This window comes from Colobus angolensis, unplaced genomic scaffold (genome assembly GCF_000951035.1).
Source record: "Colobus angolensis palliatus isolate OR3802 unplaced genomic scaffold, Cang.pa_1.0 Scaffold401, whole genome shotgun sequence".
Classification (NCBI taxonomy): Eukaryota; Metazoa; Chordata; class Mammalia; order Primates; family Cercopithecidae; genus Colobus; species Colobus angolensis.
Genome location: NW_012117389.1, coordinates 1,585,055 through 1,608,952, shown reverse-complemented (window position 1 = coordinate 1,608,952; position 23,898 = coordinate 1,585,055). Strand labels below are relative to the sequence as shown.

Here is a 23,898-nt window from a genome sequence, read left to right as displayed (position 1 = left end):
CCCACCCCCCCACACACCTAATATCTAATTCCCATATGTTGGCTGAAGATGCTGCTGGATACAATTCTTGCTGACAGAGATGAAGTTGGGCTTTACCTCCAAATCAGAGGGGATTACTTCTCCAATCTCTAGAATAGAGAGGAAATGTTCACACTAGGCTGAATTTATCTGTTTGGTGCATGGAAAAGTTGCAGTGAAATGAGTGCTGACCCTGCAGCAGAAAACTTCTTTGTTGAAGCTGATGCAAGCCTTGGACAGCTGATGCCAGAGATGTCAACACTGTAATTTGCTTGAGCCATGTGTCTATGCTTTTTTACATCATACCTGCCCCTGTGCCTTACAATATTCCATAGGCAAGTGGTGGCTGCCACTGTCCTAGAGGCAGAAAGAATAGACAAGTTTTGGGGGGCAGGTTTCTATATCTTTTCTCCTATCCTCAAAGCCTGTGATGTAGGGCAGAGGTTTTCAAAACCTGTGGGATGAAGAAGGAAGCCTGAGGGAGGGAAGGGGAAGGAGGAAATCTAGTGGGGATTCCTCTTTAACCCTTCCTCAAACAAGTTTATGTATTGAGTTTCCATGCAAGAGTTTGTCTGAACAAAGGGTTCGGCTGTTGAAGAAAGTTTGGGAATCACTGGTCTACTGCTCTAAACAGATAACCTCTCTAATGAAACCAGCCCCAGTGAGTCCTACAAAATGAGAGCTGAAGCTGAGGCTAACAGCTAGTTTACCCTGGATGTCTTGAGTTTCCTGAGGTATAAATTGAAACCATGCTTCCCTTGATGTGACAGCTTATTTAGTGGGGAGCTAAAGGTTTTGTTGGTTATCCTGAAGAATTTGGGACTCCTTTGAGGATAGATGATAGAAGAAAGTTACTTATTTTGAGAAAGTTATTTGATTCCAAGCTGATAATGCCAAACTTCTTCTAATGAAATGACTATTAAATAGAATCATACTATACATCAACTAGACCTAACAGGCATATATAGAACACTCCACCCAACAACAGCAGATTAAACATTTTTTCTCAAGAGCACATGGAAAGTTATCTAGGATAGACCATATGTTAGGTTACAAAATAAGTCTCAGAATTTTAAAAAAGATCTAAGTCGCCCAAAGTATCTTCTCCAACCACAATAGAATGAAACTAGAAATCAATAATAGAAGAAAACTTGGAAAATTCAGGAATATGTGGGAATTAAGCAACACACTCTTGAACAACCAATAGCCAAAAAAGAAATCACAATAGAAATTAGCAAATACATTGAGATTAATGAAAACACAGAGCAACATACCAAAACTTATGGGATATAGCAAAGGGACTACTCAGAGTGAAATTAAAACTGTAAATACCTAAATTAAGAAAGAAGAAATATATCAAATCAATTACCTAACTTTACACCTTGAGAAACTATGGAAAGAAGAACTAACTAGACCCAAAGCAAGCAGAGGAAGGAAATAATAAAGATTAGAGCAGAAACTTTTAAAATAGAGAAAAACAACATGAAGAATCGATGAAATCAGAAGTTGTTCGTTTGTAAAGATCAGAACAATTGAGAAAACTTTATTTAGATTGACAAAGAACAGAGAATATACAAATAAAAAAAATGAGAATGTAAGTGGAGACATTACTACCAACCTTACAGAAATATAAATATAAATAAAGAGGATAATATGAACAACTATATGCGAACAAATCAGATAACCTAGATAACCTAGACAAAATGCTCAAACTTTTGAAAAACACAATCTACCAAGACTGACTAATGATGAAACTGAATATCTAAATAGACTGACAACAAGTAAGGAGATGGAATCAGTAATTTGAAACTACCCAATAAAAAGTCCAGGACCAGATAACTCTGCTAGTGAATTCTGCCAAACATTTAAAGAAGAATTAACAGTGATCCTGCTCAAACACTTCTATAAAATAGAAGAGGAGGGAACACTTCCTAATTCATTCACTGAGGCCAGGATTACCCTGCTACAAAATTGGAAAGAAAGAATAAAAATATTTCTTTGCATGTGCCGTAATACTATATACAGAAAATCCCAAGGAATCCACAAGAAAGCTCCTAGAGATAATAAACAAATAGAGCAAAATTGCAGGGTGCAAAATCAACATGTAAATTTGGTTGTGTCTCTATACACCAGTAATGAACAATCTGAAAAGGAAATTAAGACAACAGTTCCATTTATTATAACATCTAAAAGAATAACGTACCTAGGAATACATTTAACAAAGGAGGTAAAAGACTTGTACACACTAAAAACTGTAAAACATTGCTGAAAGAAATTAATAACCTAAATTAGTGGAAAGGCATCCTGCGTTCATGAATAGAAAGACTTAATACTGTTAAGATGTCAGTACTACTCAAAGTGATCGACAGATTCAGTGCAATCCCTATCAAAATTCCAATAGCATTTTTTACAGAAATGTAAAAGCTGATCCTCAAAATCGTATGGAATTACAAGGGCCTCCTATACAGACCCCTATCATGAAAAAGAAGAACGAAGTTGGGGAAGTCATACTAATTGATTTCAAAATTTTCTATAAAGTACAGTAATGGTAAGAGTATGATGCTGGCATAAGGATATACATATAGAATAATAGCATAGAATTGAGGTTGCAAAAATAAGCCTATACATCTAAGATTAATTAATTTTTGAAAGAGTGCTAAATCGATTCAATGGAGAAACAGTTTCTTTAACAGGTGCTGCTGAGTCAACTGGATTTCCACATGCATACTGAACCCATATCTCATACCATATGCATAAATAAACTCATGCAGAGTTTTCTGTTCTTGTGTTAGTTTGCTGAGAATTGTCGTTTCCAGCTTCATCCATGTCCCTGTAAAGGACGTGAACTTACCCTTGTTTATGGCTTTACAGCATTCCGTGGTGTATATGTGCCATATTTTCTTTATCCAGTCTATCATTGGTGGGCATTTGGGTTGGTTCCAAGTCTTTGCTATTGTAAATAGTGCCACAATAAACACACGTGTGCATGTGTCTTTATAGTAGAATGATTTACAATCCTTTGGGTATATACCCAGTAATGGGACGGCTGGGTCAAATGATAATTCTGGTTCTAGATCCTTGAGGAATTGCCACACTGTCTTCCACAATGGTTGAACTAATTTACACTCCCACCAACAGTGTAAAAGCATTCCTATTTCTCCACATCCCCTCCAGCATCTGTTGTTTCCTGACGTTTTAATGATCACTGTTCTAACTGGCTTGAGATGGTATCGCATTGTGATTTTGACTTGCATTTCTCTGATGTCCAGTGACGATGACCATTGTTTCATGTGTCTGTTGGCTGCATAAATGTCTTCTTTTTAGAAGTGTCTGTTCATATCCTTCCCCCACTTTTTGATAGGGTTTTTTTTTTTTTTTCTTGTAAATTTGTTTATTTTTACATTCTGGATATTGACCCTTTGTCAGATGGATAGGCTGTAAAAATGTTTTCCCATTCTGTGGGTTGCCTTTCACTCTGATGATAGTTTATTTTGCTGTGCAGAAGCTCTTTAGTTTAATTAGATCCCATTTGTCAATTTTGGCTTTGCTGCCATTGCTTTTGGTGTTTTAGTCATGAAGTCTTTGCCCACGCCTATGTCCTGAATGGTATTGACTAGGTAGTGGGAGTTGAACAATGAGAACACATGGACACAGGGAGGGGAACATCACACACTGGGGCCTGTCAGGGGTTGGGGGTCTATTGGAGGGATAGCATTAGGAGAAATGCCTAATATAGATGATGGGTTGATGGGTGCAGCAAACCACCATGGCACTTGTATACCTATGTAACAAAACTGCACGTTCTGCACATGTACCCCATAACTTAATAAAAAAAATTTTTTCATGTTGACCAATATCTAAATATAAGATCTAAAACCATAAAAGTCTTAGAAACGTAAGGGTAACTCTTCATGAATTTGGATTTGGCAGTGGGTTCTTAGATATTACAGCAAAAGCATGAGCAACAGAAGTAAAATTGGATTATATCAAAATTAAAAATTGTGTATCAAAGAACATTATCAAGAAAGTTTAAAAGACAGTTTGCACAATGGATGAAAATATTTGTGAGCTGTATATCTGATAAAGGCCTAATGTCTAGAATATAGAAAGAACTCCTAACAGTCAACAAAGACAAAAGAAAATTGAATGGACAAGGGACTTAAATAGATATTTCTCCAATGAAGATATACAAATGTCCAGTAAGAACATGAAAATATACTCAATGTCGGCCGGGCGCGGGGGCTCAAGCCTGTAATCCCAGCACTTTGGGAGGCCGAGACGGACAGATAACGAGGTCAGGAGATCGAGATCATCCTGGCTAACACGGTGAAACCCTGTCTCTACTAAAAAATACAAAAAAACTAGCCAGGCAAGGTGGCGGGCGCCTATAGTCCCAGCTACTCGGGAGGCTGAGGCAGGAGAATGGCATAAACCCGGGAGGCGGAGCTTGCAGTGAGCTGAGATCCGGCCACTGCGCTCCAGCCTGGGCGACAGAGCGGGACTCCGCCTCAAAAAAAAAAGAAAATATACTCATTGTCATTAATCATTAGGGTAAAGCAAATAAAAAACAAAATGAGATACCACTTCACACTCAATAGCGTGTATACTCTTTTAAAGGAAAATAAGTGAAGATGATGATGTGGAGAAACTGGAGCCTTTATGTGGTGTTGGTGGAAGTGTAAAATGGTACAGTCACTGTGGACAATAGTTTGGCAGTTCTTCAGATTGCTAAATAGAGACTCATCTGATTCAGCAATTCCACTCCCAGGTATATACACAAAATAATTTAAAACAGGGACTCAAACAGATATATGTATGCCAAAGTTCATTGTAGCATTACTCACGATAGCCCAAAGGTAGAAACAACCTGAGAATCCATCAACAGATGAAAAGATGAACAAAAATGTGTTGTATATATGCACAATGGAATGTTATTCAACCATAGAAAGGGATTAAGTTCTGATACATGCTACAATATGAATAAAGCTTGAAGACATTATGCTAAGTAATAGAATCTAGTTATCAAAGGATAAATACTATATGATTTCACTTAGGCAAATTCATAGGGATAAAAGGTAGATTTCATGTTACTAGGGGCTGGGGGAAGAGAAGGATAGAAAGTTGTTGTTTAATGGCTACAGAATTTGTTTGTGGTGATGAAAAGACTTTGGAAATAGTGGTAATGGCTTCATAGCATCGTGATTATAATCTATGTCACTGAATTGTACACTTAAAAACTATTTAAATGGATGGATTCATGCTGTATATATTTTACAATAAAAAATATTACAGAGAAAGAAAACCTTTCCAATTAAAAATAAAGTTATTCAAAAGTGGTTTCATTATTTAAAATGAAGCAAAAGTGTTTTCAATAATCTTTTTCTCTAAAAGAGAAAAAAAGATGATCACAAATGTGTCTCTTCTATGAATAAAAATGAAATGTTCATTAAAAGGAGGCTTTTTTTTCTTTATTTCGTCTAAAAAAAAAAAAAACAGAATACATATGCAGAACGTGCAGGTTTGTTACATAGGTATACGTGTGCCATGGTGGTTTGCTGCACCTATTGACTGTCCTCTAAGTTCTCGCCCCTCGCCCCCCACCCAACTCCCCAACAGTCCCTGGCGTGTGTTGTTCCCACCCTGTGTCCATGTGTTCTCATTGTTCAACTCCCACTTGTGAGTGAGAACATGCAATGCTTGGCTTTCTGTTAAAAGGAGGCTTTCAGATTTTATATTTATAATGACTTTTTGATGGAAGAAATAGTACTGACACCTTATTTGCTTTACTTAGATTCTATTAAGAAATTTTTCTTTTGTTGTAATCTTTCTGAGGTAACTAAGTTTTGAGATAATTTTTATTATCTTTAATCTTTATAGAACACATAGAGAATTCATCTTAACTATTCTGGTCCATCACCGTAGTTCGTTTCTTCAAACTTAACACTCAAAGTCTCAAAATGACATCATATTTGGGGCTAGTAAACTCTCTGCCAGTGAATGCTTAGAGGACATAGCATGGGTGGCTCAGTATCTCACAAGGCCTATGGCTGTGCTCTTTTCTGGAGGTCAGCATCCTCTTCTAAGCTCATGTGATTGTTGGCAGAATTCAGTTGTTTGTGGCAGTAGGACCAGCATCCCCATTTATTGCTGACTGTCACACAGGGCCTATTCTGAGCTGCTAGAGACTTCCCACAGTCCCTTGCCACATGGCCCCCTCCTAGGCCTGCTCACGTGGCAGCTTACTTTTTTAAGACCTGAAGGTAAATCTCTCTTTTATTGCTTTCACTTGATTAAGTCAGGCCTACCCAGATTAATGTGCCTTTTGATGAACTCAAAATCAACTGATCGGGGGCATGAATCACATCTTAAAAATCACTTTACCTTTACTATATTCTATTGGCTAAAAGCATATCAGAGATTCTGCCTCCATTTTAACGTGAGAGGATTATACAAGGGTGTAACCCGTTTGTCATCATTCTAGGCTGTGTCCACCACAATGTGGAACTATCACCCAGCATTGGTGAGAGATGGAAAGAAGAAAACTGATTTTTACAATGAAAACCCAAAGCAGCTATTTCAAACTTGGTAAAAGAAATGGGCAAGTGATCCCTTTATGTGTTTCAGCTTCCCATAGTGTGTGTTTGCTTCAATCAGGTTCTCCAGAGAAACAGAACCAATAAAGTTTGTGTGTGTGTGTGTGTGTTTGTGTGTGTGTGTGTGTACAAGCAGATAGGGAGATAATAATAAATCAGGCTTTCATGGCTATGCAGGTATGCAAGTCTCAAGATCTGCAGGGTTAATCAGCAAACTAGAGATGCAGAAGAGTTGATTGTATGTATCTAATCCAAGTCCAAAGGCCTGAGAACCAAGAGGGGAGAGCTGATGATACAATTCTAGTCCATTGGCTCACAGTGCTGAGACACAGGAAGCGCCAATGTTTCAGCTCGAGTTTGAAGGCAAGAGAAAAGCTGATGACTCAGTTCAAAGGTCACCAGGCAGGAAGAATGATTTTTTACTTAGTAGAGGATCAGTCCTCTTGTTCTATTCAGGCCTTCAACTGATTGGATGAGGCCCACCCACATTATGGAGAGCAATCTGCTTTACTGAGTCTACCGATTTAAAAAAAAAAAAAAAACACTCATAGGTATACCAAGAATAATGTTTGACCAACTATCTGGGCACCACGTGGGCCAGTCAAGTTAACACATAAAATTAGCCATCACATTGTCCTTCAGTAATCACATGTCCTTTCCCCTAACAAGTGGCACTAATCCACTTATTATGACAAATGGTCTCATCCAGTTTCTGCTATTCCAATAAACCAGTCAAGGATGACTGGCCTTTATCAGGTTGTTTCCTGCATCTGTCGCTTGAGTACATTACAGGTGTGGTTACAAGGATTTAAGCTGTGTGTCTCCAGTGAGCTGCTGGGAGAAGAGAAGCAAGTTGCACTTTCTCTTTCTTTTTTTTTTTTTTGAAACGGAGTCTCGCTCTGTCACCCAGGAGGCTGGAGTGCGGTGGTGCAATCTTGGCTCACTGCAACCTCCACCTCCTGGGTTCAAGTGATTCTCCTGCCTCAGCCTCCTGAGTAGCTAGGATTATAGGTGCACACCAGCATGCCCAGCTAATTTTTAGTAGAGACGAGATTTCACCATATTGATCAGGCTGTTCTCAAACTCCTGACCTCATGATCCGCCCCCTCGGTCTCCCAAAGTGCTGCAATTACAGGCATGAGCCACCTCGCCCAGTCACAAGCTGCACTTTCTCAGGAGCAGAGAGGCCAATATTAAGCTAAGTACAGAGAGAGGCCCAAGGCTGCTTATAGTTTCCCAGCTAGGCATGCCTATTGCCTCCTCTGTCTATTTGCCTTTGCCACATTCTCCATTCATTAGGACTGACCTAGGTATAGATATCAAAAAGAGAACCAAGTTGCTCTTCTGATGACTGGAAATTTGGTAAGGAACTCCCAATGTTCCCTGCAGAGAAGGGGAGCTTATAGAGAAATGGCCTGCTCAAAAAGTCTGACGACCCAAATTTGCATGTAAGTCAGTCCATGTTCATTGCTGCCTCTTAGATTTGAGTGTGACCCAAGACATCTTGCTCTCTTGCCCAAAACATCTTTTTCAAGGTTGCCATAACTTCACCTAACGATCTCTTTGCCATATAGAGACTTGCATCAAGTGATGTCTCGAGTAGCTTAGAATGTCTTATATGTAGTAAGCTTGTCTTTGAGAAGTGGTCAGTTAAACAGGGGTTACAAAAAGTCATTGGGAAAAAAAAAAAGAGAAGAAAGAATTGTCCTCTAGACAACTCTTAAAGGATTGTGATTATTCTACATTTCATAAGAACTCTAATAGTATCTCTTCTACCGGTCAGCAATTAAGCATCTAATTGGCTGGGAGATAATTTATGTGGAACTTTTGCCCTGTCTTTCTTGAGTCTAATCTTAAATTCTACTTAACTGTCCATTAAGGAGGAAGCAGAGAGCTGTCTTTAGTATGAGAATTGGGAAATGGTTTTCCTCTGGCTGACATTTTTCAAGCTTGTGAAAACTGGCATGTTTCCGTTTCTTGAAGACACCAATTAACACTCCCCAAATGACCAGTTTCTCAACATGAGTCTAATTAATGGGAAAATCCGAGGCATGTCAATAGAGACTCACTGACAGGGGCCCTTGGACAAGACAGGGAGGTAAGATTTGGGAAGCTTGTGCTGCCTCCCAGTGTGGACATTACTCCAATGCCATTCAGGAAGAATGAATTCACAGCTTTACTTCCCCTTTGCATCAGTTTTCCTGTTCCCATGTATGACCTACATTATCTTTCCCATGTCCTTATTGCTGCTTTGAAATACAGATTTTGACAGAGCTTCTTGTGGGGCTACAAGAACTTCAGTCAATAACTAGTGATTTCCATGGCAGCAGAAGATTTTTAAATGAGTGTGGCAGTCTGTACCTTCCATCTGTGAAGGACCAAACCGGTGCTCCCTCACCTCTCTCTTTCCTTCTACCTGGTGTTTTTATCATTCCTCCTTCCAATTTTTTTCCTGCCTTGTAGTGCAGGTCTCCTGGTACTGATCTGGACCATGAAACACAGGAAGCCAGAGCCAAATTGGCCAACAAAGCTTCACATTCTGTAGAGGATTTAGGCTTCTCCAATACTATGAAGGCCATGATTCTGAGCATTCACAAATATTGCTGGGAGTTGTGGCAGCGGAGCACAAAGAAACCTCAAAACATTATTTTTCTCCCTTTAAGTTGTAAACAAATTAAGAAGTAAAATGAGAACAGTGTATAAAAAGCAATTAGATAGACATAATCACTTGGCCACAGAAAACCCTGAGTGACGGTAGACCCTTGTCTCCATCTTCCACCCCTCGCTTGTCACAAAGACCCTCCCCCTACAAACTTAAGGCATAAAGCAACACAGAAGAATGAATGCTTTCTCCAGTGAGCTGACTCCCAAGGAGAAAGTAAAAAGGAAGGAGCTGAGTTATGAATGCTAGTTTATCTTTTAAAACCTCACCAGGCAGTCTACCGCTTCCAAAAAAGAGTGAATCATGGGCCGGAGGGAAGCCAGCACTGTTACGCTAGTGAGATTCATATCAAAAAACAATATCAAGAAGAGGGAAGAACGCCCTGCCCCATGTAAGCTCTGAAAAAAAATAGAGATCATCTGGTCAGCTCCAGTTGAGGAAATCTGGACTCACACAGATGATGTGTCTTATACAATAAGGAGTAGAGCCTAGGCTGATTTCGGCTGATCTAGAGGACAGAAACAAGAATGGTGTAGGGGTTCTAGAGAATCAATTTTTCAAGGATGTTGTTTTGCAAACTGCCCATCATCATTTCCATCACTGCCATCAATTCTCTCCCGCAATGTTAATATTTGCCAAGTACCTATGTGATCACCTTCTACATAGATGTATTTAGTGCAATGAGACACTACAGGAGAGAGCTAAGTGTGGGATGTGTCTCCTCCTTGCCCGAAGAGTAGAGTTAGCTGATTCACAGTAATTATTTTCCCTCTGTGAAATGTGTATCCCAGGGAATCATTATTATCAAAGGGTATCTATAGTTAATAGTGTCATTAGATGCTGCCTACCATCAGCCATGACTTCTGTTCATCAGAGTTTTATATTCCTATTATGTATAACCAGAATCTAACCACTTCTTCCCAACTACACAACTGCCACTGGTCCTAACTACGGTCACCTGTTGCTTGGATTATAGCAGTAGCCTCCTAACTTGTCTCCCTGCTTCCATCTTTTCCCCCTGGAGTCTGTTCTCTACATAGCAGCAAGAGTGAGCCTTTGAACACATAAGCCAGCTCACATCATTCTTCTGCCTGACACTATCCAGTGGCTGTCCACCAGTCAGAATGAAAGCCAGAGCTGTTACAATGGCCTATATAAGCAGACTTCCTGTTATCCTTCTGGCCTCATCTCCTACCTCTCTCCTCTTCAGTCTCTCAGTTCCTGCCATGCTGGTCTCCTTCGTTTTCTACAAAGACAGCAATTCACACTCTTGTCTCAGGACCTTTACATTTTTGATACTTCTACTGGAAACCTTTCTCCTGGATATCTCTATGGCTCACTCTGTTCTGCACTTCCTCCAGGCCTCTGCACCAATGTCTCCTTCTTAGTGAGGCCTTCTATATTATGTAGATTAGGCTAAATTGCACTGCAGTAGCAGAAAGCTAATTGACACATTAGGAACTTAACTCATAAATGGTTATTTCCCACTTAGGTGGATCTAGCAGCAATTCAGAGCAGCTTCTTTCCAATCAGTGACTCAGATACCCTTGGAAGTCTCAGCTTAACAATTTGTTTACTGTCTCTTTACGACTCACCACCCTCAAATGTGTAAACTATATGAAAGCAAGAATTTTTGTCTGTTCCCCCCCATCTTCTACATACTGTATGCTTTGAATAGTGCCTGGCGTACAGTAGATTTCCAATAAATATTTGTTGGAAGAATGTTGAAAGGTAATGTGATGAGAAGGAATGGAAAATAAAAATCCCAGAGGAAGCTTCTTTGTGTGTATGCTTTCTTCTCAGGTTAAATTCAGTGAAGCTGTGTCAATTCTGCATACAATATTTGGTTATTGTTATAACTACAGCAGGTATGTGGACTTTAAAACCTATTTAGGTTTTTAGTATCAAGGTTTGAACATTTCATTTGTTTTCCATTGGTGCCATAACACATTACCACAAACTTAGGGACTCAAACAACACAAATTGATTATCCTACATTTCTGTAGGTCAGAAGTCAGACACCCATCTCCCTAGGCCAAAATGAAGGTCTTGGCAGGGCTGCATTCCTTTTTGGAGACTCTAGGGAGGATCTGTTTTCTTGCTCCTTTTGATCCTTAGCATGATTCAATTCCTTGCAGAATGGAGATCTCTGCTTTCTTGCTGGCTGTCAACTGCGGGCCATCCCTGGCTTCTAAAGTTACTGTGTATACTCTTTGGCACATGACTTCCTTCCTACATCGCCAAAGCCAGCAATGGCAAGTTGAGTCTCTTCAAACTTTTGATCCCTCCTGCCTCTTCTTTCCTTTCATCTCCCTGCTCCACTATTCTAGCTTCCTTATTTGATTTTAAGAATTCATGTGACTACATTGGGACTACCTGGATAATCCAGGCTAATATCCTCCATCTAAGAGTAAATTGAATGGCAACCTTAATTTCATCTGCAGTCTTAAGGTAACATAGTCACAGGTTATAGGAATTTAGGACATGGGCATTTTTGAGGACCATTATTCAACCTTTCAGAGATACACAGACAAATAGAAGGTATGGGATAGTTGGTAAGAAGATAGGTTTGCGAGGCATGCAGACCTTGGTTTGAATCAGCTCTGCGTCTTGATAGCTAGGTTACTCGGGAGATGTTGTAACCTGTTTGACATTCAGTTTTCTCTGTGTTAAATGTGAACGTGAGTTGCTATGAATATTAAAAATGATATGTAAAAGTGTATGGTATATATCAAGAACTCTATTTTACTACTTAAAAAAATAATGTGACAATTCCTAATGTTCTGAATCTAAGCATCAGATGCAGCTTAGAGCTCAATTGGGAAGACGTTGTCTTTAATAAAATAAAGGAGGCCAAGTGCTCTTTTGCTAAAACCTCAATTAACCAGCTAGGTTTATAGGCAATGAGAGGGGAGTTAAATATAAGTGTTTATAATTCATTTAAACCTAAATCGTTAAATGCTACTTTAAGGACATTTGATGGCTTGAGGCTTTCAAATAAGTCATAATTCCTTTTTCTTAAATAGAAATGCTGCCAAGAGTAAGCAAAGTAAAATACTATTTGCTTTGAAATTCTTCTCAAACAAATTTGGAGTGGGTTCTAACCTGGCACAATATATTCTTCCATCTGTAATCCCTGCAAGGACAGCCCCGCTGAAAAGAAACACCAGCTCTATTTACTGAATGGGGAATTAGAATCTGTGGCATGCAAGAATGCTAAGAAAAGCACCCATTTAATTGGAATATTCCTTTCTCTATTAGAATTGTTTTCTGGATTTCAGCTATTGTAATTGAGAGTTATGTTCTAGTGTTTTCCATTAGCTAAAAATGTGCTTCTTTTAAGTATCTATGGACAAATTCCTCCACAGCAGATAGGTAGAGAAATGCATTTCCTGGAGGTGTTGACCATTTGAGCTTGCAAATTGATGAATATGATGTTGTGGCCAAACTGAACTAACTGCCTTTTGATGAGCTTGAGTGCAGCTTGTGACTAACTAGGGAGAGAAGGCTTTTACCAGTGCATTCTTTAAATGAAACAAGAGGATCCCAGGACTCATGTCTTGATGAATTGGAAGAGCTTCTCCTACGTCCCTTCCTCTACTTCCTCCCTCCTTTTGCTACTAATCTCATCAGTGGCACAGCCACATCACATGGAAAGCCAGGTAGCACAAAGCCAAAATGTCATACACATGCTTCATCATATTTCAGAAATGGGTTCTATAGATCAGCCTATCTATTGGTATCTGCTTTATTGTTTTTGCCAAAAGGTCAGTCAAGATGGGTTGTTAATGTACTTGAGTGAATTTTCACCATTGTTCCTGGGCATGGAGAAAAGCACCAATAGGTGACAGAAGCATATATGATCACAAATCATTGGCAGGAAGGAAAAGGAGAGAACCCTACCTGCTTGAAAATAAAAGTATTTCCTGACTAATAAGGTAAAATGAGTTTGCTATTTAGATACCTTTGGGGGGTGGGTATGGAAAGTTGGAGGTGCGCATGATGGCACTGATCACTCTTCAATCATACAATTTTTAAGCAACATTGCAGTGTAAGTTTTTTTGCTGCTAGCACTAGAACCAAGGAATTCCTGGTGGTCAACTGAGTCCATGGGGTGGGGTCTTCATGAGGCAGGGAGCTCTGAACATATCCCTGGAGATTTCAGGCAACCATCGGGACCAAACTTCTCGCTTGACCCATGAAATCTGGATCAGAGATTAGGTTTCCAAACACCAAATAAAATTATGAAGGGGATAGTGATGACGCATAGTGCAGGGCTCTTCCAGCATGTCGTGTGAAGAGGTGTGGGGTTGATGAGAACATTTTCTAGGAATACAGGAGTGTAATGCCTGCGAATGCACTCTATTGTATATTGGTGAGGAAACCTCGGTCCTCTGAGCTGTAATACTCCAAAAATTGTAAAGATTGAGAAAAGAAAATAGGCTTTCTCTAGCAATTTAGCCTATAATGTTGTCTGAGAAACGTGTTAAGATCAAGGGCTGAGAAGATTTCAGGCAAGAAAGTTTATATGAGTAACTATGACATCACTCTGTGAGCCTAACTAGAGTTTCTATACTAATAGTTACTAAAGTAAAAGACATGTGTCCAGCCTTACACACATGTGCATGCAAACACACACACACACACACACACTGGGCACAGCTGGCTGGAACAACATGCATAGGGCAGTGAGTTTTCTGGAAGCTTTGCCTGAAATGTTGGCAGTGACCTCCATAAGTATGCAAGGAGGAAGAGGCAAAATTTAGTGCAAAAACAGTGCCTGGAATCAATATGTAAATAATCTTTAAAGGCTGCCTAGATGACTCAGTTCCTGGGACACTGTGACCAGAGGCACTTTGCATTTAACACAAAGTGAGTGAGACCAAATAACATTTTTCAAGGAAGCCAGACACATATTGAACATTTGCATGAAATTTCAGACAGCATTTTGAAAGAAATACTGTTAGTCAATTTGATAATCCATAAGTAGTACAGCCATCTTTTTTCTCCCCTGAGTCATCTCTCTTACTTTGGTTAGAAAATAAAGTGAAGTTCGTGTGAGGCCTTCTCTGGACCAGCAGATATAAGTGGTTGACAATTTTTTGCATGTGGTGGGAGTGGAAGACACCTTCACGTTAACTTCCTTAGTAACACACACCTGTAGTCACGGCTACTCCCTCCCTAAGTAGTAATAGCCTCAGTTACTACTTAGGGAGAATAGATAGATGATAGATAGATAGATAGATAGATAGATAGATAGATAGATAGATAGATAGACAGACACAGAGAGAGAGAGAGAGAGACAGACAGATAGATTTAGAGACAGTGATATGGTTTGGCTGTGTTTCCACCCAAATCTCATCTTGAATTGTAGTTCCCATAATTCCTACATATTGTGAGAGAGATCCGGTGGGAGACAATTGAATCATGGGAGCGGATTCTCCCATGCTGTTCTCGTGGTAGTGAATAAGTCTCACAAGATCTGATGGTTTTATAAGGAAAAACCCCGTTTGCTCGGCTCTCATTCTCTCTCTTCCCTGATGCCATGTAAGATGTGACTTGCACCTCCTTGCCTTCCACCATGATGTGAGGCCTCCCCAGCCATGTGGAACTGTGAGTCCATTAAACCTCCTTTCCAGTCTCGGGTGTGTCTTTATCAGCAGCATGAAAATGGACTAATACAGACAGGGTCTTTCTTTGTCACCCAGGCTTGAGTGGGGTGGCACAATCGTAGCTCACTGCAGCCTCGAACTCGTGGGCTCCAGCAATCCTCCCACCTCAGCCTCCTGAGTAGCCATGACTACAGGTGTGTGTCACTATGTGTGGGTAGTATTTTTTACATTAATTTTTTGTTTGTAGAGATGTGGTCTCACTATGTTGCCCAGGCTGGTCTCAAACTCCTGCATCAGCCTCTGAAAGCCCTTGGATTACTGGTGTGAGCCATTACATCCAGCAGGGAGTACTTAATACACAGGGAATAGCTATCATGGGGTAGGCACTATGCTGGATGCTCCCACTCACATTATCTTTTTCAGTTGTTAAAGTGACCTTGTTAGGAATTCAACGTCGAGATTCAGTTTGGTCATCTGTAAGAGATAGGAAATTGACTTGCACAAGGTCATGCTGTAGGCGGTGTTCTTTCCCCAACCTGTAGTTGTGTTTCCATGAGTATACATTTAACTTATGCCCAAATAATGTTTGGCCTCAGGAGAGAATTGACCCAGACTTAGTACTGACTATGTGACTGTGTGCCAGCTACTGTGCAATGCGCATTTCCAGCTTTAATGTGCATAGCAGTCACTTCAGGACCTCGTGAAAATAGATTCTGATTCTGCTGATCTGGACTTAGCGGTGCTGCAAGTCTGCATTTCTCACAAGGTCCCAGGTGAAACCCACGATGCTGGGCCAGGATTTACACTTAACAATAGCTATCATTTCATCTTATGGTTGAGGAAACTCAGCCTCCGGGAGTATACAGGACTTGCCCAAGGTCACACTGGTGGTGAGTGGCGGTGGTGGGGGGAGCGGAACTGTGATTTGAAAGCAGGATAGGTTGATTATAAGGCCCTTGCCAGTATAGCACAATCTGCCATACCGCCCAAGGTTTTTGAAACTTTCTTCTTAAGAGAGGAGAAAATCCATTTCTATTCCATGCTTGATGAAGGGGCCTAGCACTTTAAAGTCCTAGTTTCTTCTAAAGCTCTTTCTTCTAAGCTCAGAAAAACATGGTCTTTGCAGTTAATTGTGTGTACGTTTATGTTTTTTTCTCTTGCTTCTTGAAATAGACACTTTGGTTTGCCACCCTCGCTTCACCTTGGGAACTCTAAACTACTGAGGCCTAAACCCCACTCATAGGCCAATTAAACCAGAATCTCTGGAGGTGAGGCCCAAACACAGGCATGGTATTAACGCTCCCCAGGTGATTCTGATGTGCAGCTAGGGTAAAGAACCACTGAACTACAAGATTCAAGGAAACCATTTCTGGAAAAATGTAGCCTCAGTCCCCTTTTTCGTGGATGTCATAAAAGAATGTCCAGTGTATTTAACTAGACATTCACCAACAAGGTTTCCAATTAGTTCTTGGTATCGTTTTATTTTGTGACTGCGAGCTTGGAGTGCTCTGAGATTGCAGCCTATATAAAGTTTGAAATGGTTCTGTACGGACCCTAAGGGTGGGGAGCTGGTCAGGAGGGATGAGAGTAGAGATACAACATCATAGACCAGCTCCAGGGTAAAGACACATGTTATATAGGTCCTGACTTTCTTGCTCACCTAAGATCTCGGAGGGGGGCGTAGTTTGAAAAATTGAATTTGATTTTATTCAATTCAAAACTGGCTAGTCAAGAGATGGTCATTTTTAAAAATGAGAACACAGGGCAGGGTTGTATTAATGCTGTAGAACTCTGAGCAAACCACCGTGGTGGGTGAGGCTGGAACAGGGCTTTTGTGTAGAGATGTGTGCTGCTGTACAATTTTACACAATGAACAGCACCACTGCACAAGAGTGTGTAGCAACCCTAGCCTGAGGTGTGGAAAGAAATGCAAATAATTGGATAATCATGGGCCAGCGCCTGCCCTCAGGGTTGATAGAGACAGAGGAGAGAGAGGAAAAAGAGGGGAATTTTCACTGGAGAGAGTAAAGAAAGGCTTTACTTAGAGCAGTAATTTTCAACCTTGGCTCTGTAGTCAAATCATCTGAGGAGCGTTGAAACCTACCAGTGCTCAGACCCCAGCCAGGCAATTCTGCTTTAATTGGTCTGGTGTGGCAACATGGGTATTTTAGTTTTTAAAAGTCCTCCAGGTGGTGCTAATGCTAAACCACAACTGAGAACCACTGGTTTAGATTGCGTTCGTACTGGGCAGAGGAGAATGCATACAGGCAGAGAAACCTGGGAGAGATAAGTAGCTTGGGAGAGTCGTTCTCCAATCTAAGTATGATCCTTGACCAGCTGCATCAGCACCACCTGGGAACTTGTTATAAATACCAGTTCTCAAGTTCCATCCCAAACCACCTCAATTAGAAACTCTTGGGTGGGGGTCCGCGATGAGTCTCAACAAGCCCTCCAGGTGACTGTGAGGCTCACTTAAGTTTGACTTGGACGCGAACAACATTTATGGAAAGGGAGTGCAATAAGCTAAAGCTATAAAACTTGAACATAACAAGCTGGTGTCAACTCTCCTGATGGTACCATTGAGATGTACAGCAATAACCAGTGTTCTAAGGTGGAAGGTACTCCTCTCTAGCCTTAACATATCTTTCTTGTCTGTTTGAAATTGTAGCACAGAAAAAAATACATGTCATTCATACAGGGGCAGAGGACTTCTGGAAGAAGACTCTGCTTTTCTGGTAGAAACTGCACTTTTCTTCTTAGTGGACCCATTTCTGTCTTCAGGAGGGTTATCTATCCTCCCTGGCCACATGGGCCTTTGGCTGATGGAAAGGCTGGGCTTTGAGGAAGCTGTATACATAAGGTGAAAGAGGGTCCCCCAACCTCCCCTTCTTGTTTCTTGTTCCCACCTGGGCCAGGACTTTGGTTGGCTGGGCCCCACCTGCCATTCACAGCAAGCCCCTGAGGCTACTCACAGAATGCCAAGTGATGCCACTGAGTAGAGAAAGTCTTTGTCCTATGCCGAGTGAAGACCTCACTGATGTGTGGCAGTGGTGCTTTACGTTTTGCCCGTCAGTGGCGTTCTGTTACCTGGGAGGTTGATGTGCTCACCGGTCATTCCCCTCTCTTCCTGGTCTGCATTGTATGGGCCAAACTCTCCAGAATGGAATAGCTGAGTCCTTGCAGGATGCTGAGCATCTTTGAGGGTCACAAGGATTGGTGCTAACTCTTCACAAAGAGGTTTGCAGGCCAAAGGGACTTTACCCATCAAGTCCAGTGATTCGCAAATAAGGCAATTTTGCCTTCAGTTGTCAGGGCAGGGATTAGGGGGGATTTGACAACGTCTGGAGGCGTGTTTGGTTGTCACAACTTTGGGGAACAGTGCTACTGGCATCTAGTGAGTAGAGGCTAGGGATACAGCTCAACATCCTACAATGGACAAAACAGCCCTTCACAACAAAGAATTATTAGGCCTCAAACGTCAAAAGTTCCCGTGCTGAGAAACCCTGACCTAGTCTAAATCCCTTATTTTTGACATGAGGCAGCTGAGGCCCACAGAGGTGAAATTCCATTCTAAAGGTTACACAGAAAGCATCAGGTAGGGGTGAGGCTCCTGGTTTTGCAACTCCCAGAGTGCATTGCTCAACAGTTTCATCTCTGGCAGGGACTCCTGTTTCCTCCATTGCAGGTACCATTTACTTTGTGCCTGCTAGGTGCCAGGCAATGGGCTAGACTCTTCATTTATTACGGCTTCATAACGCACACCTTCAATGTAGGCACTACTATTCCTAGAAGGGGCTGGTTTTGTGCGTGCAAAACAAATGTATGAAAAGCGTTATAGGCCATTAGGAAAGCAAAAATGATTACAAAAGAGACTGAGACATGGTTCTCGTCCTGGGAGCTTACATTCAGGTTGTGGAGAAAAGATATATGTCGAAATAATGATCATCGATCTTTTTACTTAAGGTCCATGATAATAACCAAAAACCTGGCCCAAGGCACCACAAGATAAATTTCTTAAAATGTATATGGAAATTAAGAGTTAGGAGAGGGAACTGACCATATGTCTTAGCATCGTGGGAAGGCTACATAGGTCAAAGAGAATTGTTTGTGTGTATTATGAGTAAGCACTATCCTACGTCCCACATATAAATGGTCAATGAGACATACAATGTCTCTGCCTCAGGGGGCTAATATTCTTGTAGGGAGAGCCAGACAAGAGACAAATACGTACATATATAAGTAATTATAGATTGTGACAAATTGAAACCTCCTTAAGGTGGTTAATAGGGCACCTCTGAGGAGGTGACATTTTAGTGGAACCCTGAAGGACTTAAAGGGGCCATTTGAAGGACATAAAGGTTGTACCCCTGCCTCCTGCCTTGAGGCAGGAGAAAGCCTGGCATATTCTAGATACTAATGGAAAGCTAACGTGAGCCAGAAGAGAGGTGTATAATGAAATTCAGGAAGTGGGGGGCCACCAGGATAGGGAGTTTGCATTTCATTCTAACATGAAAAGAGCAAGTTAGCCTGAAGAAACATAGGATGAAGATCTAGTAATGCTTGGAGAATGAGAGAGGTTGCAAAGGAGAAGGTAACTGAAATTTCCAAACATTTAAAAGTTGTTTCTACCTTGGACAAATTGAAAGACCATTAGTACTGATCTGTTCCCTTCAGTGAATTATTTACTTAAGTTACTCATGCACATTTAAACCTGCTAACTTCATAGTGTTCAAGGTGGCAGTAAAGCTTAAATCTTATATAGAGATAAGTAGATGGTTAGCTGGGAGGAAAAATGGAGGTCTTGAGCTAACACATCTTGTGGTTGAATGCACTTTTCAGCATGACAGGTGCTCACTAACATGAAAGAGTAATTGCTCTAATTACCCCATTTTTTCTCTCTTTCTGATCAGTTAAGGACATCTGATAATCTGTATATTTTGCCATATTGTCTGTTTCATAGATTTTTTAAGTATTTTATTGTTGGAGTCACTAATATGTGTCTAATAATTTTGATTGGTAGTCCCGTTGCTGTCTACATTGCTGTGGCCTTGGAGATCTCGGATTTGCTTTGATTTAAAATCATGTATCATTAATTATGTTGCATTATCTTTCAGAAGAGTTAAAGGCAAACAGCATCATCATCAAATAATTGAGGGCTTGTTAACTGCTTCCAGCTTGAAGCCAGCAAAGCTTGCGAATTATAGTGGCCTGATGAGGGGGCAGATGCCTCTGTGGCATTGTCAAAATAGTTTCCTAGGCTGTCTCTGGTTGCTTTTCTGTCTTTGAGTAAAGGAAAAGGTTTTTTGGAGACAGGGGTAATCTAATCTTGGAAGCTAAAAAATACTGAAGAACCCAGTAACTGTCTAATGTGTTGATGCTTTTACAAAGTTGTCTCACTTTATTTATTTATTTATTTAATTTTTTTGAGATGGTGTCTCACTTTGTCACCCAGGTTGGAGTGTAGTGGTGCCATCTTGGCTCACTGCAACCTTATGCCTCCTGTGTTCAAGCAATTCTCCTGTCTCAGCCTCCCGAGTAGCTGGGATTACAGTCGTGTGCCACCATGCCTGGCTAATTTTTGTATTTTTAGTAGAGATGGGGTTTTGCCATGTTGGCCAGGCTAGTCTTACACTCCTGACCTCAGGTGATCCACCTGCTTTGGCCTCCCAAATGCTGGGATTACAGGCGCGAGCCACCGAACCCGGCCAAAGTTGTCTTTCTTTAGACTTGTTGACACACTGGAATGCTTGCTACAGGATAGACTTTTTCAATAACTTACTACATGACTTTTAAAAAGTTTCTTCCCCTCCTGAGATTTATTTTTATTATGTTTTAAAACAAAGGAGTGGCATTAAATTATCTCTAAAGAAATTTTGTTTGAAATGACATAGAGGATTGCATCACAGTGTTTGTCATGTAGTAAATATTTCACTAGCTGTTTTATGAGGCCAATGTTATGTCTATTGATACAACTTTTATAGAGTAAATCAACAACTTTTATAGAGTAAACCAAGACATTCCAAATATGGGAAAGATAAATGATTATCTTATTTAGTTTACAATATATTTAAAGGATACATTGCATTGGATTTTTTTTATTCTACCAGAGATTAAGGTTTCTATAGATTGGTTCTTTCTTTACCTCTAGTTTGAAATGGGAATACTGTATTTCTGTGAACATGAGTACGTTAGGCCAGGTCAGCAGGCTTAGACTCCATCAAACTCTCTCGTCTTACCATGACTGCTCTCTGACTGTGTCCTTGACCTTGACAATGGCAAAACAGCACTGCTGCTGCTGAGAAACCAAACCTACATGCAAGCTTGCCAACCTGATGGTTAGTCAGTGGAACAATATTTGCAATAGGAAGTAGCTCTTTTATAAATGGTGCTTATAACTATCATCCCACCACTAAAGTCACTTATTCTTATCACCTCTGTGTCTGAGTATGCCACCTGTCAATGTCTGTGTGTCTGTGGATGTGTGGATTTGCACGTGTGCACTTGTTTCCTCCTACTCTGTACTACTCCTGTGAGACTTTGGAGTCCTGAATAGGAGGGCTGTGTTTTCAAGGCTGGGGGCACTGCCTATATGGGCAAATTTTTTCCCCAGACGCCTATTCTTTGGCAGCTGTTCTCATGGGGCTCAGCAGCCTTTCAAAAACCATGGGGCTTCCAGATCCACAAAGAAACCATGAGTCACTTTTACCTCCTTATCTGTCTTGAAGAGTCAAGTTGAATTTCTGACATCGGAGGAAGCTTTGTATAAATCTAATGTCTACCTAATCACTGGAGTTTTTTGTCCACCTCCAAGACTGGATAAATCTATTTTTGGTTAGGGCAGCAGGAGTCACTGAATGGAAGGTGGACAAATGGTTCAAATGAACAGTGGCAAGAGTGGTTGTCTGAGGATAGAGGTCATGTGTAAGAAGGGAATGTACCAGATTGGGTAAAATGGAAGAAAACATTGGACTAAGCCAGGGAAAAAAGAAACCCATTCCTTTTTCCTATCTTAATGGGCTGGATTCTTTGCAAGCCTCCCTTTCCCTTCCTAGAGCTGGTACCCCACGGATGCATTGCATCCTCATCACTTTCTTAGGGAATTAGAACAAAGCTACCCACCTGTCTTACTGCTGGAGTCTTGTGGGAAGTCATCTTTCATTCTTTCTGCTGTCAACCGCACATACAGCCACTCTCCTACTTGAGGGAGCCCTGGGAATAAGTGCATTTGATATAATAGTTTTAATTTCCCATCCAAAATATCTCCAATTAAAGAGATTTTATAAGCCAGAGTAATGTGTTGCCTATACAATGCCACTTCTGGTTTAAAATCAGTGTTTCTAACTCTTTTGCCAACATAACATCAAGTTACTGTTGGTTGACTACTCTTTTGTTTCTGTTTTGCTTGAATTGACTGACATTTGAGGTATTGAGTAGAGACAGCCTGAGACCCAAAGCTGACCCATTAACTCCCAGATGTTCACGATTTCCAAGGAAATGTTCTGTGCCTGTGGTTATTGTTCAGATGACTCCTTAAACACTCTCATCTTGGCACCTTTTGCACTTGTTAAATTCAATTTGAAGAAAGAACAGAAGACAGGGAGAATTTTGTGGAAAGCAATTATCCTGCACTTTTATGACCTTCGTGTTTTTCCCATCGTGATGAATTTGGGGGTTAACACTTGTATCAGTCAGCATGTAGCTTTCACTAGAATTTTGTTGTGTGTTACAGATAACCAGTTGTATCTAATTAAACAACAATGATGCCAGTACAAGGCATTTTCTGGGAATTAATGACCAGCTGGGAAAAGCTGATGGCTGGAGAGTCAGCCAAAGGCTATTAGCTTCAGTCCACTATTAATCTCCAGAAATGCCATTTGTGACATCATTGTTGGTATTGAACAATGAAAATGGAAGACAATTTACTGTTATTTGTCACGTACTTCTGAATAACAAATTCCTTATGCATTGTCAAAAAGTCGTTTTTTTCTCTTTTATCCTCCAATTGTCCTTCAGTCTTATATGTTTTCTATACAGCAGTGGATGAAAATGGAATTTCTCAGATTCCATATAATCTTGGGTGCTTCTTTTTTTAAAGAGTTCCAATTTGGGGAGTTGTATTTAAATATTTTGGATGGTAAAAGCTAGAATTTGTCTTCAGCTGTGATGCTGGAATTTGATGAGTGTCTATATTATAACTATCTGCTCATGGCAGGAAATGGTTACAAATGTTTTGAATAGCAGCTGTTGCTAGCAAAGATGTGCATTCAACGAGATTCTAAGAAGTTAGAGTCACATCCCTAGTAGATGAAGGGAACCCTCTGCAGAAAAAGCTATCGTGATGTGTCTATATAATATTTTTGATTGCTGCTGCTGAATGCTAGAGGAAAATAGAGAACTGACTAAAATATTCATCACCATCTTGCATAATTTAATGACTTATAAAGGGAGACAACAATTCCTCATAGAGTCAACCTATCAAGAACTTGATCTAAACTCATAATACTAACTTAAAAGTTATGTTGGTTTTTATACCATTTTTTCCTTAACATGAAAGGAAGTTCTTAAAACCCCTTAAGATCTCAGCCAATGAGCTAGGAATGTTTTACCCAACACAGAAGCTTCATATCCCGTGTAAATTCAGCCACCATTTGTTTATTTATTTATTTATTTTTACAAACACCACGGCATTATTCACCCCACAAGAAATTTGCTTAGTAGTATCAGTCCTCCTAAATGCATGTTAAGTGTATGCATTTCAGGTAGTAGAATGAGGCAGCTCATCATTAATCAAAACTTTGGAGGCACTGACTCACTTCTGGTGAAATGGAATGGCCTCATTGGGAAGGGTGTGAAAGAAAAAAATTCGTGCTGGGGGTCAGTTCCCTGTTTCTGAAAATGCAGATCAAATGTGCACCTATTTTCATGGAAGGTTTTCAGAATAGAGAATGTAGCAGTGAACCCTATCAAGGCAGATATCTTGCTTTTGCAGGGAATAAAAATAATAGTGATACAA

General features: G+C 40.4%; 1 protein-coding gene across 4 annotated transcripts in view; it reads left to right on the top strand.

Annotated features, from left to right (window-relative positions):
- Nucleotides 1-23,898, top strand: part of FGF13 (fibroblast growth factor 13) — a 550,802-nt gene that overhangs the window by 312,474 nt on the left and 214,430 nt on the right. Inside the window, exon 1 of one of the 4 annotated variants that reach the window (XM_011955825.1) lies at nucleotides 14,720-14,886. The exons of the other annotated variants lie outside the window; for them this stretch is intronic. Within the exon in view, the coding sequence (XP_011811215.1) occupies nucleotides 14,877-14,886 (10 nt within the window). The 5' untranslated portion in view covers nucleotides 14,720-14,876. Of the gene's footprint in view, nucleotides 1-14,719; nucleotides 14,887-23,898 lie in introns of those variants that run through there. 4 annotated transcript variants of the gene reach the window in all.